We start from the raw sequence: 16,154 nt of genomic DNA, 5'->3' as shown, positions 1-16,154 counted from the left end.
GTCATGGTCCTAATAACACTTATTAATGAGCATTGAGCTTTGGAGAGTTTGTTTACATGATCTCAGGATCAGGATCAAGCAGTATTTTGGATTTAGTACCTAAAACTTGATTGGCGAAGAGTTTAAAAGAGACCTCCGTACGTTGAGGATATGATCCTCATTCTTCCTTACCATTGCTAGGCTCTACTATTCCAACTGGACAGCGGAGGATTTAGAGCAGAGCAAGGGGCATGTGAATTTTTTAGTCCTAGCGCATGCGTTGAATAAATGTTCGTTGAAAAAAAAAAATGAAGGCGGTATTAAAGTGCATAAGGACAGATGTGTTTCCGGTTCTTTGGGCCAAAGAACGTGTAATGAGGTAGCTTAGTCTCCAGTTAGTAATGCTGTCACATGGGTTGCAGTGCAGAAAGTCAGTGGTTTGTGATGGGTTTCCCCCTTTTTTTTTTTAAAACATTTTATTGGGGGATCGGGGGAGGGGAACAGACAAGTTGCTGTCCTTTTGTTCTTCAGTCTAGTAGTGGAGGACACCGCTTCACTGGCCCATGTTGGTATTATGATCATTGTGCTCTTCACGGCTGAGCCAGTCGGTTGCCGGCCATTGGACGGCTGCTCATGGCAGCTCTCACCTGCCGTTCACGCTGGCTGCCGGCTGCTCATGGTAGCTCATGGCAGCCCCGCTGCAGCCTATGCCGTCGCCGGCCACTCAAGGCAGCCTAGCTCCGGGATGAGCTGTTGTTCAGCATCTTAGCTGTAGAGGGCACAGCGTCACTGGCCCATGTGGGATCCGAACCGGCGGCCCTGCTGCTCAGAGCTCGCACCCCCAAGCCAACTCTTAACCAATTGATCCACTCAGCCGGCCCCTCCCCCCTTTAATTTTTTTTTTTTTAAAGTTTTTTTTTTTTTATTGGGGAATTGGGGGGATGGGAACAGTGCTGGGGAATTGGGGGAAGGGGAACAGACAAGTTGCTGTCGTTTTGTTCTTCAATCTAGTTGTGGAGGATGTTGCTTCACTGGCCCAAGTTGGCACCATCATTGCGCTCTTCTCTGGCGAGGCAGATCAGTCGCCGGCTTCTGGACGGCCGCTCACTGCGGCTGCTGGCCGCTCACGCTGGCTGCTGGCTACACACGGTAGCCCATGGCAATCCACTGCCACAGGGACTGCAGCCCACGCCGTCGCCGGCGACTCAAGGCAGCCCAGCTCCAGGTTGAGCTGTTGTTCAGCATCTTAGCTGTAGAGGGCAGTGTCACTGGCCCTCATATGTGGGATCCGAACCGGGGCCCTCTGGCATCCCAAGCGAGTTCTTAACCATCGCGCCACTCGGCCGGCCCTCCCCCCTTTAATTTTAAACATAATCTTCCCTAGTAAGCTATCAGGAACAAGTAATGGGATTCCAGACTACCAAGGCACTGGAGATGTATATATTCAGTTCATCCGAGCCTGTAACAGCAGAGAGCTTGGAACAAGAGCTGGAGTTGGATGAGGCCAGCACTGCCTTAATCTACCTGTGCGATCTTGTGGACAGCAGAGCCTCTTCAGTACCATTCACTCAACAAACATTTATCAAACATCTTCTGGCTGTGATGGGTGCTCTAAGGATTAAAAATGAGTACACCCTTACACTGTATACCAACTGAAAGTTGGTGAAAATTTATGGAACTGCACATTTATAATATTTGTGCTTTTCTGTAACATACTCCAATTAAGTTTAATGAAATTTAAAAAATGAGTCAATACACCATTCACATCTTCAAGAATGTGAATAGCGTAGTCCCTGTATATATATATATAGTTATGTTATATATAGTTATATATATATAGTCCCTGTATATATATATATTTATGTATATATATATATATATATATATATATATATATATATATATGTAACTAGAGTATCTGAAAAAGCTAAAAGCTATAAATTGGCAGGTCAGCTCAGATTTTTTTCCCTCCTGGTTTTAGGGAGGAGGCAAAGAAACGGCAGCACTCAAGGCAAAACCCATGGGCTGTGGTCTGGTCCCATGATCTTTTTACCATCTGATGAAGCCCCTTAGAATCATCGGGAGGTTCAAGCTAGGTGTAAAACTGAGTTAAGTACAAATAATCAAATGAATCTCCACAACAGCAGGGACAACATCTCCTTTGTTACCTAGTAGCCCTGGTACCTAGGACATTGCTTGGGACCTAGCAGGCTCTCGAACTTGTTTAGTTCAAAGGCACACAGAATCCCTTGTTTTCTAGTCAGTCTCACCCAGAAACAGGAAAAATAACAGCTATCCAATTTCCCTTTAAGCCCAAGGATTTCCTGTCACTTCTTTGTCAAAGCTGTACACATTATTGCCACTATTGCTACCATGTATTAAGTGCCTATTATGTGCCAGTATTTTGAAATTAAATTTAGTATAATTATCACATTAGCCCCAGGAGGGAGGTGTGGCACCGTTACAAATAAACAGGTTCAGGGCCGGCTGAGTGGCGCATTGGTTAAGAACTGGCTTGGGATGCCAGCTCTGAGCAGCAGGGCCCCGGTTCAGATCCCACATTAGTGCCAATGATGCTATGCCCTGCCCTCTATAGCTAAGATGGTGAATAACAGCTCGACCTGGAGCTGGGCTACCGTAAGCCGCTGGCGACAGCGTAAGCTACAGTGAGGCTGCAGTGGGCTGCCATAAAGCTACCGTGAGTGGCCGGCAGCCAGTATGCGCTGCCAAGAGCCGGCGTGAGCGGCCGTCCAGAGGCCGGCGACCGATCTGCCTCGCCCAGGAAGAGCGCAATGATAATACCAACACGGGCCAGTGAAGCGATGTCCTCCACAACTAGACTGAAGAACAAAAGGACAGCAACTTGTCTGTTCCCCTCCCCCAATTCCCCAATTAGAAAACAAACAAAAAAATCTAAAAAAACAAAAAACAACAACAAATAAACAGGTTCAGGCTGAAGGCACAAAAGAAAGTGATGGAGATAAAATTCACTCAGGTCTGTGACTTCCATTCCAATGCTTTCACTGCCTTGTAACACTATTTAGAATGGAAAAGTATGCAATCAAAACTATGATCAATCTCGAGACTATAAAATCTCTCACAAACACATACCACACATACACCACCTTTAGTATGACATAAAATGACCCAACTTTACGAAAAAGGGTACCACTGACAGCAAATGCGTTTTCTTTTTTTTATTGAGATTTTCAAGAGCTGCCATTTGGTTTGTATTGCAAATTTTTTAAAAAGTAACTCCTTGCCATTTTTGATATTTTTATGAAAATTATTTTCAATTCTAAAGCCCTGTCCCTCCCCCAGAGAAGTATTAGTACCTACCATGTCGTGTTTATTTAGAAAAAAAAAAAAAAGAACAAAAACAGCTTTTAAACACTCATGAAACAGATAAATGTCCAAAGTCAGACCCGGGCCTGCTGGAGGTACTGAGCCGCCCCTGGGCACCATCAGCGCTTCACCACCAGCATCAACAGAGATGGGCCATGCACAGACCCTCTGGAGGCCTCTTGTTCCACAAGCTCACCACTCCCTTTCTCCTCTGGACCTCCTCTGCTGGCGGGCAGCCTTCCCTCCAAATCCGCCCAACAAAGGCAGCATGATCGATCGTTAATACAGGTTCAGCTTTGTAAAGGAGACATACTGTATTCAGAAGGTTTAGAGATTCCCCCAGCCAGCCGGGGAGGAAGAAATCTCCAACACAGTACTGATGGTTCATTTTATCGTCCGCTCAAACACATGCTCGTACTTATTAAATTCATTACCAGATGCTTCAAAAGTCCTGACATGTAGGCAGCACAAAAGTTTCATATAAAAATGAAGTTGCAAAATTACTGTAAAAATTTCTGCAGCAGTTGATAGGAGCTTCTGATGACAAAGCTGGCTCTGAAAAGACATGCACAGCAGCTTCCCCTTGAGTCCTACGTTCTGAGTGTTCCTTTAGACCACGGGAGGTTGAAATCGGAGTTTAAAAACTCCTTGCTGACAAAATGTGGTGTATCTGTCAATGGAATGCTATTCAGCAATAAAAAGGAACAACTTACCAACATAAGTAATACGTCATGGATGAGCCTCAAAATATGCTAAGTGACAAAAGCCAGATGCAAGAGACTACATCTTGTATGATTTCACTGATATGACATCCCGAAAAGGCAAATTTACAGACCTGGAAAGATTAGTGTTATGTAGAGCTGGGACCAGCGATTATCATGCAAATGGGCATGAAGGATCCTATGGGGGGCGGGGGGAGATGCAAATTTTCTAAAACTGAGTTATGGATATGGCTGTACCAATCAGAAAGTTACTAATATCACTGGATTAAACACTTGAAATGGGTGAATTTTATGACATGTAGAATATGTCTCAATAAAGTTGTTTAAAGAAAACAGTCCCTGCCTCCCAAAGCACCCATCAACCAGTAACATTTCTGAAGGTTCACAATCAACAGGGCAGGGCTATCATTTAGCATTGAGTTACAGAGTGAAAACACTGTATTTATTGTACAGTAAATTGCCTAGAATTTTTCATTATTTTAAAATAAAAGATAGTAAGAAGGCAGAATTGGTGATGAAAGCTCAGCAAATCTCAAAAACAAAGGCTCCTAGTAACAAAAGCTAAGGGGGCTTTTTCTTTTGGAATAAAAATGGTGCATCTGTTCCTTTGTAGATTTCTCTTCTGCGTCCTGAGGGTAGGGTGGTGAATCTCTTGGCTGACACCCTGTAGAGATCAGTGTACTCAGTCCTCTTATTGCTATAATCCCCCTAAAAACTAAAGTGACTGAGGTCGGCAGTAGGGGGTGGGGCAGAAGGTCAAGGAGCAAGCATTGCCTTGGGTCAGCCTCCTACTGTCCTGTCCCTTGTCACCAATCGCAGCTTCAAGATGGGAGAAATAAAGACAAGACTAAAAACAAAGGGAAAATAAAACTTTCAAAATTGTGACTAGCCAAGTGTATGGATGAAATTCAGATGGCAGCACAGCAGTGGCTGCAAAACGTACTCTGAACTACACAGGGTGGAGGGACCAGGTGAACTAAGGCTCCCAGTGGCAGTGATGGGAGATGATTCACGTGGGAACCATGAGCAGAGGTAGGAGGAGATGAGGGCTCCCAATGCACACCAGATCTGGGTCAACCCTCCTGTCCTCCCCACCCACCTCCCAAACTAATGAGGTTTGCATTATCCCCGAGGAGAGTGCTGGGGAAAATAGTCTTTCCCAATAGGTGGACATCTCCAAATCTTGGTCAAATGTCAGCTCTCTTCTGTCTGTTCCCATACCTCAACATCACCTAAACCAAGAAACTTTATTAACCTGTAATGCTGGGACCCTTATCAAAGAACACATGCCCCCTCCAATCACAGTAGGTAGATTCCTGGGCTCCTGATGTTCCTACACGGTATTTGCAGCAGCACTAATGTAAGAAGAACCGTCAAGCCATTTCCTTTGGCTACTTCTTCACACGACTTTCTTCTCTGACATATAACTGCCAGAGTATTCGACTGATCTTACTTCCCAGCCTCTCCAAAATCAAGACAAAACTCTGACACTGTAGCAATACACAATTTGAAAAAATGCTTAGTATTTCACTAAAAACATTTTTAAAGCCATAGTTAGCATTATAACCTTAATTTAAAAAGATCCCAGCTGTTTTGACTTTGGAAACTAAAGGTACAACCTTTTCTTGATAACCTTTTTTTAGTTTGACCTTATATTATCTCCAAAAGTCATCTGATGCTGCCATCAGAAACTAGCCCAAAGGCCCATAGTTGCAGGTGCATAGGCCTAGAGAAACTGAAAAGGCATTTTCTTTATTTTTATGTTTTTCCCCTTGAAAAGCAAGAAATAAAATAATTTCATCTTGGAGTTTTAGAGTCCACTAATCATAAAAATCAGAACGCAATCACTAATAAACTAACACCGGGACTGGCTAGAATTGGCAACTGTTAAAGTACATATTCCATTTCTATACAAATTTGCAAATTTCCAGTTGTCAGTAAAAAAAAAAAAAGTTTCAACAGAATAGCAACTTAAATTCCACACCAAGGTGATCACTTACAAGTATCAGCCTCACATTTAAAGGGTAAAAGTGTCCAGCCTGGCTTGTACCCAGAACCCCTCCTGTGAGGAAAAGTCTTGAGATAGGCTCCCAGCCTTTCCCCAGTGAAAGTCCAAGAAGAACCACCTATATTTTCTTTCAAGGAGCTGGCAAACTCTATAGCTAAGCCTGGGATCTGGTGACAACTGTGCTCCCACCTCACAACATGAAACGGATGGAGAAAAGAGTTGGGCTACAAGAGGAGCCATTGGAAGCATCAGCCTACACATTAGAAAAGGGGTCACTCTGCGAGCTGTTTCCTGATCCTGGAGTCAGCACACGCTGGGTCTGAACAGGACTGGAAAGTCCAGCTCTCAGGTCCCACTGCTCATTTGGCAGGACGTTCTCTTAGTCCTGACCAAATATGCCTTGTGAAACCATGCTGAAGACTGACATCCAAAATGGAAGCCCACAGCAGATGGGAAGGCAAGCCCTTTGGACTGCACCTAGCATTTTAGCTTGTCTGGGTGTCAAAAGAGCAAGCCTTCTTCAGGATGAAGAAATGGCTCAATTCAGATCCCTGTAGCACTTTCCAGACTGGGAGCCACACAAGAATTCATTGTACCCTTTGTGATGGGGACACCCGCGGTCTAGAAAATGGCTCTTTCTGCAATCCCAACACATTTCCAACAGCTCTAGAATTCGGAGCTTGGACAAGCTAATGGAGACTGAAGGAGAAAAAAGCAGCCCTAGGAGAGAAGAGAGACCTTGATTTCTGTACTATCAAGGTCCTCTCTTTATTACAGGCAACAACCCAAGCTGAAAGCTGAAATAAAGTTTATTTACTCATAGCCCTCCCTGAAAACGAGTCAGAGTTCCATCCTCTTGAGGTAGAGGCTTTGAGAATTAATGTGCAAGTCTGGCAATACAAGCTCCCTAAGCTACTCTTATATGACACGTGGCCTAACAAGGAAGGCCACTTTTCAAATAATGCCATCCTACAGACTCAAATGAGGAAAACATGTGGGTTTGTATTTTAAATATGATCTTAGGCTGTGGCTGTTCATAAAGTCAACAACGGATTCATGAAGAAAAAGGTGAAATTCTTAAGTCTTCCAGACCCGAGTCCTTTCCTTCCCACCTCTGTCCCATATCCACATACAGAATTTACACAGGCTTTATTTCAGGTTACATGATCTTTTCCTGATCGGCCTATCACACAACACAGCAGCGGTCATACGGAAGCCACTGCCCTCAGGCCTCTGCAAGTCCTCATCCTGGACGAATGGACACGCTCTCTGAGACCCCACTCTGCCACCTACATATCTATCACACAAAGGCAGCTCCTGGCACCCAGTATAGTTCCTTATGAGTATAAACGAAAACCCCCTAAGACTTACAGGCAGGAAAGACAAAAGAAAAGTACCCAGAGAGCCCAACCTAGAAAACTTGCAAAGCTGGGCGTGTGGGAATGACAAAATTTTATAACTGCTGAAACTATCTCAGTGAGTCACACAGTCACCTGGGTCAAGTGGGACTCACTCTCCTAGGCCTTTTTTTTTTTTTTTGAGTTCTATTGCATAATTCTGTAAAGCGGAGGAAGCATCCAAATTGTGAAGTGAGCTTTTTGCTAGTGTCCTGAAAAACCTATTTACTTGTAAAAGTGCATAAACCTTTCTAAGGGAAATAAGATACCAAGAGGACCAAGTCTTCACGGGGCTGGAAAACTGAAATAAATTTAAGACACAACTAACAGGATTCAAGGATGACTTCTCCAGGCTGAAGCTGATGGCCAGCACAGCATGCCTCTCAAACACCTTTGGTAATAGTATCTTAAAATCAGAGTAGGGTCGGGGTGGAAAGGGACAGGGGACCAGACACCATGAGAGACAAAAAGGCAAATCCTCCTAGTGCTCTTGTACCTTGTAAAAGATGAGTTTGATGGTATCTGTAAACAGAGGCTTAAGAGTAGGCCTTAACAGTAACTGTATGACTCAAGTGACAATAACCATCACAGTCCTCCCCTTCTGATTTACAACTTTCATCAACCATCAGAAGAGTCACCACAAACCAGTACGGTAAGTCTGTGTTTTCCTGAATGGGGTTCAAGGCAGGAAGACATGGGTAGGCCACTGGTAGTCCCAGTTCATCGCAGGAAACCCCCAGGGGCTGGGGGAGCTGAGCTGTGTACTCTGGTTTGCAACACCTGCTTCTTCCACTAGTCCCTCTTCCCATCCAGCTTAACAGACTCAATGAGTAATTCTCCAGGTGTTCACTGCCCTTGTAAGTATACAGCAGGGTGAGAAGGGCATTTGTCAACACCTAGATTTTCTTGGTCAGCTTATTTTGTTTAAACACTCACAGCAGAACATTCCTGATGAAGGAGGGGGGAAACAAGATGCAATTTCCTTAACTCAAAAACCTAAAAGCTAATAATAATAATAATAATAATAATAATAATAATAATAATAGGAAACTGCTCAAACTGAAAGTCAGTAGAACAAAAGGGAAATACTCAGAGGCTTGTAGAGTAAGACTGAACACATTAGTTACTCCAATCACAGTGTCAAGTTAACCCGCTATTCCCCTTCCCCTCTGTGCATCCCTCGCCCGCCCCACCCCCTCTTTAGCTCTGCCATTTTGTGCAGCACTGTCCCCAGATCTGGGGACATACAAGTCCTCCTCAGAGCTTTTCTGTCAGCTTAGTACTTCACTCCTGGAATAAATTCCTTGGCATCCGGGTTCAGGTTACTTTTGCTCTGAAATAAGAACCAAGAGATAATAAATGCCACGGCAAGCTGCACTTCGAAACATTTTCTTCCTGCTCCCATTATTACCAGTACCTTCCTCTCAGCCTCAAAGAGACAAAAAAAATAGAATTCCTTGCAACTCAGGCTGTTATCACTGGGCTGCTCTCAATAGCTCCTGACATACTAAGCCCTGACCAAACTGATTTTCTCCTTCCTGCTTTGGACTCCTGCTCCCTTCATGATGCTTTCACTAGGGGCTTGCAAGTTGGACTCCACAAATAACGTTTTAATTCATTGAGTACCTTAATTTGATGAAAATCAGAGAATTCCATCAAACCAGTTTGGTTACATCTATCTATTATCTGTCTGTCTATCTATCTATAATATCTTTTTTTTCCCATCTTGCTGTACTCTCTTTGGTTCTCCACTTTCTTGTGAACACCCAACACCTTAGCAAACTGCAGGGCACAATCATTCACAACATGAGTGTGTGAGAACTAAAATCGCAGAATTCCGTCAGTAAACATGGAAGGCAGAGAATTCATTTATGTAGTCTTTCCATTTTAAGCGGAAAATGGCCTTGCAGGAGTATGTGTCTTCCAAAATGAACAGTTTTTATAACAGCATCATTCAAAATTATAAGTACAGGCTTGAGGGATAGTAAAAGAAAAGGATAGCAGTAAATGATCATTCGAAACCAAGCCTTTCCATGTTTAAATTTTTATCCTTCATCCCAATTCTATTTTGAAAGCTCATTGGGGAAAATGAAAGTTGGTGATGCTACAACATTAATGTTTCACAGTGCTTTCTGGGATGAAATGCATCTTCACTGCACCCATTTATTAATGCCCATGTGATGAGTGACAGTGGCCCACAGGGCTCTAGAGACTTGCCCAAGGTTGTAAGGCCAGAAAGAAAATCTGTGACTCCAAATCCCATATTCTTTTCGCCATGTCACATGTGGAACTACATACAGCTCTTACCAAGATGTCTTCAGAATCATGACCATCACTGACAGACAGTCCATTTAACTGTTGTTGCAACTGTCCCATGGCCTGAGGCAGGTCTCGTGATGGAATAAACCAGTCTTGGTCTTCCTCATCCAGCATCTCTTGGAAGCAGCGGTCCAAAAAGTCTTGCTCCTGCAGCTCCTCCTCGACCTAGCAAGCAACGGTGCGGAGCTCAGACATACCGTGCCAGTGGGACTGACTCATCCCTTCCGGGTCTTTCTCCACCTCTTTCTTTCAGAGGTCATCACTCCGCAATTAAGAATGCTCTTGTATGAGATCTACTAGGAGTTGAGACACTTCTAATGACTGGCTGGAGAAAATATAATTTTTAATTTTTTTCAACCAAATCCCATCAACAATAGGATTGAGGAAATAGTTACTCAAAACAGCAGAAATTCCAGGTCTTCACAGATCTTCTAAGATCTCTAAGATATGACACAGGTATTTTCCATACCTATGGCACTTAGAGAAAATCATTTTTAAAGCTTAGCATGTTTTTCTCAACCTTGTTAAGAAGCAACTCTTCTTAAATTTCCCATTTTACAACTATAAAAAAGGTACAGGAACTATGTAACTAGACCACTACCTGGAGAGCGGAGACTAAATCAAAACCAACTCTCAGCGTCTGGCCCACTTTTCTGGTAATGAGGCCTCTAAGGAAGAAAAATACTTTCAGGACCTTAGAAAGAGATAAAGAACACTTTTTTGGCATACTAAATAGAAAACGATGTCATCGATGTAGTATTCTTTCAAAACAAGAAAGAAGATGAATATTTAAACAACTCCATATTTCTTCGATTGCCCTAAACTAAAGCAGTATACACCTGGGATTTTATACCCATTTGCAGAAATTGTTACCTCTTATGAAAGAGTCCGATTCACTCCGCAGACGATTTTTAACAGGTCTCCTGCTTCACATTTGGCCAATCCTTTTCCTGCAGGCTGCCTGGTGACAGTCACAGCTCACTCATGCCACCACCAGAGGGGGTCAGGCAAAAAGGATCACCCAAACTAGCTAATACAGATAACCTCATGCATTCAAAGGACAAGTCACTGGTAGCAAGACTTGAAAATAGTACTTCAACATTAACATTAACCACACTTTTTTTTTTTTGAGATCTTGGGTAAATTTATGAAATACTTAAAATAATAATAACCACAAAATATTTTCAAGTCACAAGATTTACCATGACTGCTAAAGAGCTGCACTGCCTCTCTCCAAGAGTGTAACCGTGTGCTCCCCCTTATTAAATCTACTCTTATTCACAGGCACAATCCTCAAAAATGGTTATCTGGGCACAGGGGTGTGACAGAAGCATGGTTTATGTGCTACTCACACAAATCACGACACAGTGAGCCACATGGAAGTTGAAATTGCTGGCTGCCCTCACCCCCACCCCCCAGTTTGTTTTCTTTTTCCCACAGCACCAGGCTGTTCAGTTAAAACCGTATTTCCCATCTCCCATGCTGGATATGGCCATATAACTATTCATCATGTAATGTCCCCATGTAATGAGCACTTTGCATCACTTGGTTAAAAGGAGATCCCTTGCCTCGGCCTTCAGTTCTCTCCCTTTCCCAGTGGCTAGACTTCTGGTTTTCCTTCAGCTGCTCAGCTCATAAATGCCCTGGGGTGGCAGAGCAACACCATGGAAGGGACTGGTGGTTGCACCTTGGGCCAAACAGAGATAGAAGACAATGCATTACTGCTGAATCTTTGTTGAAGCAGTCTAGCCTCCCCCCACCTAACACCCTTCTCTATCAGGCTCATATCTTGCCAGCCCCTGAGTTCCTATCGGGGGCATGCCAGGCTGGCCTGTCTGCACAGAGCTGCTGTTTCCCAGAAGTCTACACCAGATCACCATGACATTAGATCCTCTTTTAATCCATGTGGAGGAAAAATATCAGTATCTTCCCCCAAAGTACTGTCTGGTCTCTTACCAGTTGAACATACTTCTTGGTCAGCTCAATATTTTAAAACAGCATCATTCAAAACTATAAATACAGGTTTGAGGGATAGTAAAAGAAAAGGATAGCATCAAATGATAATTTGAAACCAAACCTTTCCATGTTTAAATTTTTATCCGTCACCCCAATTCTACTTTGAAAGCCCATTGGGGAACGTGGAAGTTGGCCTCCATGTGTTTTTAAGTTGCTCTAAAGCCAGCAAATCCATTTCTTTTGTAACAGGCTGACAGTAAAATATTGGGCTGTCGGAAAAGTAATGACGCATTTTTGCAACGAAAAACATAGACAAAAGACGTCATGACTTTTCCGACAACCCAATATTATAGCTTTGAGTTTCACATATCATTGTCCTTCCACTTCTTTTTTACCTGTCTGTTGAAATCTTCTTCATTCTCCATCCACATATACTCTGCAAACGGGTTTTCCTTCTCATCATGCCCATTTAACCCTTGGTCCTCTTTGGATTTTACACTGGGTGATGTATTCGCCACACTGGATCCATTCATTATGATAGAACCTAAACAGAAGCAAGAGAAAGGATAAAATGTTACAAGGATCAAGGAAGTGAAAATCTGTATGATCCAGATTCTTCCAGAAGCTTTAGAAGTCTTAAATCAAAGTTATTAACTATAGATGAACAGAAATTGCTAGTCTGTACCTGTTATAAAACTAACCATATCCTGCAGTTATCAACTATACAGATGTAAAATTCTTTTAAGAATTAAAAATTTTAAAAATGTCTAGGGTTAGTTAGCCTTTCTAAGCAAGTGGGGTGGAAACTTTTCAAGGCAATTTCTGTAGGTTCTAGAACCTAATCAAAATCACATGGTTACACTAACATTTAACTAGGTAAAGAAAAAGTATTCTTTTTTTTTTTTTTAGCTGAGCCGTCCTGCCACCTGTTGGCAGCTCAGCGGCTGCTCAGCTTGGGCCGGGAATCAAACCGCTGTTGCTCAGAGCTCAAACTCTTGAGCGAGCTCTTAACCAACTGAGCCACTTGGCCGGCCCGGAAAATGTATTCTTAATGAACATTGTTAAGTAACTGCCCCTCATTCTGATTCTCAAGCTTGTTTTTCTTCAGAATATATTTCAAAAAATAATGCATATTCATTGTAGTGATAAGTAAAAAGGAGAAAATTAAGGTCATCAGTGGTCCAACCAATCAGAGTTAAGAATGATTAACAATATGGTGCATATAGCCTTCCTGACTTCCCCAGTATATGCGCCTTTTCTCATTTCTATGTTAATATAGCCTACTGTCTTGGGGGGTGTTTTCAATGTTTCTGTATTATAAAGGTTCTTTAATATTCCAAATCCAGCTCCACAATAACTCCAAAAAGCTATACACGGAGGAAACCAGTTCTTTATTTTTACCATTTCCATTTGCAGCATAACAATGACAGAAGCAAGTCTGCTCTAAATGCCAGGGCAACTGCATGAGGAAGGGGACTCTTCCTCAGCACAGAAACTCTTAAAGGTCCGGCTCTTTGCTGGGTAGCAGGTTATATAGTATCACATCTCCAAGGGCTCATTTCGCAGTTGTTTAAAACCAGCACAGTGATTTGTTCTTATCGATATGGAAATCATCCACAGAGAATCAGAGTTCAGTTTTCTAAAACATCTGCTTTTGCCCAAAAAAATGAATCCCAAGTGCACATGACCACAAGAAAAGAGGGAAGGCAGAGGAAGAAAGAACAGAATAAGCCTCCTAATTCAAGAGCAGGGCGGAGCAGAGATCAAATTGCAGGACTCGCATTCATGAGCAAGGGGATGGAAAATTACCATAATCTCAATATGGCAATGTTACCCAATTTAACGTAAACACTTTAGAGAAGTTGAAAACTCTGAGATATGGGGCAGCCGATACTAGGAGAGTGGTTCCCTTACAGTAGACAATACAGTGTTTTATTTTATACCAGCCTACCTGTGTTTTCCACACAATTGGAAAAGCTTGGTTTCTCTAAATAGCAGAAATTCAACAACTTAATTTGTATAGTGTTTAACAATTTATAAAGTACTTTCGCATCCATGTTCTGACTTAAGGCACATAATCTGTCCAGCCTCACTTTAAAAAACCATCCAGGCAGTGCTAGAATAAGACCAAATGAGGTACCAGATTTAGGGGTTAAGCAACCTGATTTTCTGGGTTAGTTCAAGAACAACAGTGGTTTGTGGGCCTACTGAGTGACGGTGAACTGGCGCTTCATATGCCCCTGGGACTTGAGTAGAGGGGTGGGAATGGGGAGAATTTGATGGAGACTGGTAGCTACTTGGTAAGGCTTTGGGGGAATACCTTCCCACTTGGAGAAGACACCAGATGAGACAGGATCACTGCCCCTAACTTCCCTGCTTCTAGAGTTTCATGTAACATCGTCTTTCTGTCCCCAGCTCCTCTCCAGCTGGCCAGCCACCAGGCTTGCCCTCTGAGAGCAGTGTTTCTCTAACCATCCTATTTTGATCTTTCACGTTCATTATTTCACTTGATCCTCATCCATACCAAGGCACATCATTAGGATACTATAGTGTAGTGGGGACAAAGAAAATACCCCCAAAGCTTCCAGAGATGGGGAAAATGCTTGGTTACGTAAGTAGGAACACAAATCGGAATGGCTGCCATGTCGTCAGCCATAATATGGAGAGGCCCATGTGACAAGGAATTGAGTCCTGTTAACAAACATGTGAGTGAGCTTAGAAGTTCATCTTCCCCCAATCAAGCCTTCAGATGAGACGGCTGTCCCAGCTGACAGCCTGACTGTCACTTAATGAGGGACTCTGAGGTAGAGGCACCCAGCTAAGTAGCGCCCAGATTCCTGGCCCACAGAAACTGTGAGATAATAAATGCTTGTTGTTTCAACCTGCTAAGCTTTGGGGTAAGTTGTTACATAATAACAGATAACTAATACAGGTATTCAATAAACAATCACAACTAGCTCTGCCACACAAACTACCAGTTGCCACATCTTTCCTCTTATGGGGAGGGCAAAGGTGCAGTTTGGAGTAGGTCATTGCTTGAGCAATTCTTCAGAATTCGTCTTCAACAGTAGACAAAGGAGTTTGTGTCTGGTCTGTGTTTATATTACATTATGAAATCTAAGAACTATTTGAAACTTATTCTCCCTCCAGCTTACTTTCCCTTATATACATGGCAAACATGCTGAAAATGGAAAATAACAATCATCATTTTGGTTGAAAACGGGAAAGCACGTAGCCCTAGTCATAGTCAAAATAGAAGTGCTAACGCCTGCCAAGCATATGATTTAGCATTTTACTATGGTCAAGTGTTCATGTCTGAAATGTCTGGCTTGAAATAGGGGCCTTGGTGCCCAGCCACAAAGAACTTCAAGACTTTTAATGTATCTAGGATATTTCTAGAATACATGTTTCATCAGTTCAACTTTGAACACCCACAACTTTCAGATCCAACGGGCTCATAGCAAAAACTAGCTATTCTTTAAACCTAAATCAGATTTGGGACTTTTGACTAAATTACCCGGAAAAAGTCTATTAAGCAGTAGATATAAAAACTAGTCTGTACTATTCTGTTTCCTACAGTGTTGTTAACTTTAGTCTGGTTAATGCCATTTTTTAAGTTAAATATTGTGGATAATAGCTTTAAATTTTATTTTACTTCAAATATACTCCCACTAGATTCAGCTTTTGTCCATTCTGAGTATATCTAGTAGATGCACTCGCTCATTCATATCCAAGTATCTGTTTCTCCTACACACTGTGCTTTGACAGGCTACATAGGCCTTGCCCTGGTCATCTTTACATTCTCACAGGGGAGAGACAAGCAGATAATTAAGAATAATTATGATCCCTGTTATAAAAGGAAGGGTAAAAGGGTCTATTAGAAAACAATAGGCGGATCCAATTAAGTCCAGGAGTGGAGAATGGTTAGGAAAGGTTTCCCTGAGCAAGCAACACTTACCCTGATACCTCGAGAAGAGATATGAGAGTGAACGCCAAAGAGAGGCGGTGTGACTTGCAGGTGATGGGAAGTATTAGATGATTCTTTCAAAGAGTCCAGCTGCCTAGGAACGGGACAGGAATGGACAGAACCTGGAGGGGTGAGAGGTCCCTGGAAACTTCATTTTTAAAGACTGGAGAGTCTAGAGCATGTTTCAGTGTTCACAGAAAGGGTCTAGTGAAGAGGGAAAGGCTACAAATACAGGAGAAGGAAGGAATAACTGAGAGTATTGGCCATGGGAGGGCAAGGAGGGGATACTTATTTGTTGATTTTTGAATAGCTAATACATTCCTATGATTCAAAATCGAAATGCCTGGGATTCTTAATTAGTAATATCAATAGTTACATGGTGAGCATGATGTCAGAGCTGAGGGGAGAAGAGAGAGAGAGAGAGAGAGAGAGAGAGAGAGAGAGAGAGAGAGAGAGAGAGA

General features: G+C 42.7%; 1 protein-coding gene across 1 annotated transcript in view; it reads right to left on the bottom strand.

Annotated features, from left to right (window-relative positions):
• Window positions 1–3,810: 3,810 nt before the first annotated feature.
• The window catches only part of PAIP2B (poly(A) binding protein interacting protein 2B), a 30,965-nt gene continuing 18,621 nt past the window's right edge, over window positions 3,811–16,154 (bottom strand). Inside the window, exons 2-4 of the mRNA XM_019647697.1 lie at window positions 12,122–12,270; window positions 9,759–9,935; window positions 3,811–8,784 (exon numbers count right to left, since the gene is read on the bottom strand). Coding sequence (XP_019503242.1) covers window positions 8,728–8,784; window positions 9,759–9,935; window positions 12,122–12,259 — 372 coding nt within the window. The 5' untranslated portion in view covers window positions 12,260–12,270 and the 3' untranslated portion in view covers window positions 3,811–8,727. The remainder of the gene's footprint in view (window positions 8,785–9,758; window positions 9,936–12,121; window positions 12,271–16,154) is intronic.

The sequence above is a fragment of the Hipposideros armiger genome, unplaced genomic scaffold, assembly GCF_001890085.2.
Source record: "Hipposideros armiger isolate ML-2016 unplaced genomic scaffold, ASM189008v1 scaffold_114, whole genome shotgun sequence".
Taxonomy (NCBI): domain Eukaryota; kingdom Metazoa; phylum Chordata; class Mammalia; order Chiroptera; family Hipposideridae; genus Hipposideros; species Hipposideros armiger.
The sequence above is the reverse complement of the archived record's forward strand: the minus strand, read 5'-3'. Positions and strand labels throughout refer to the sequence as shown.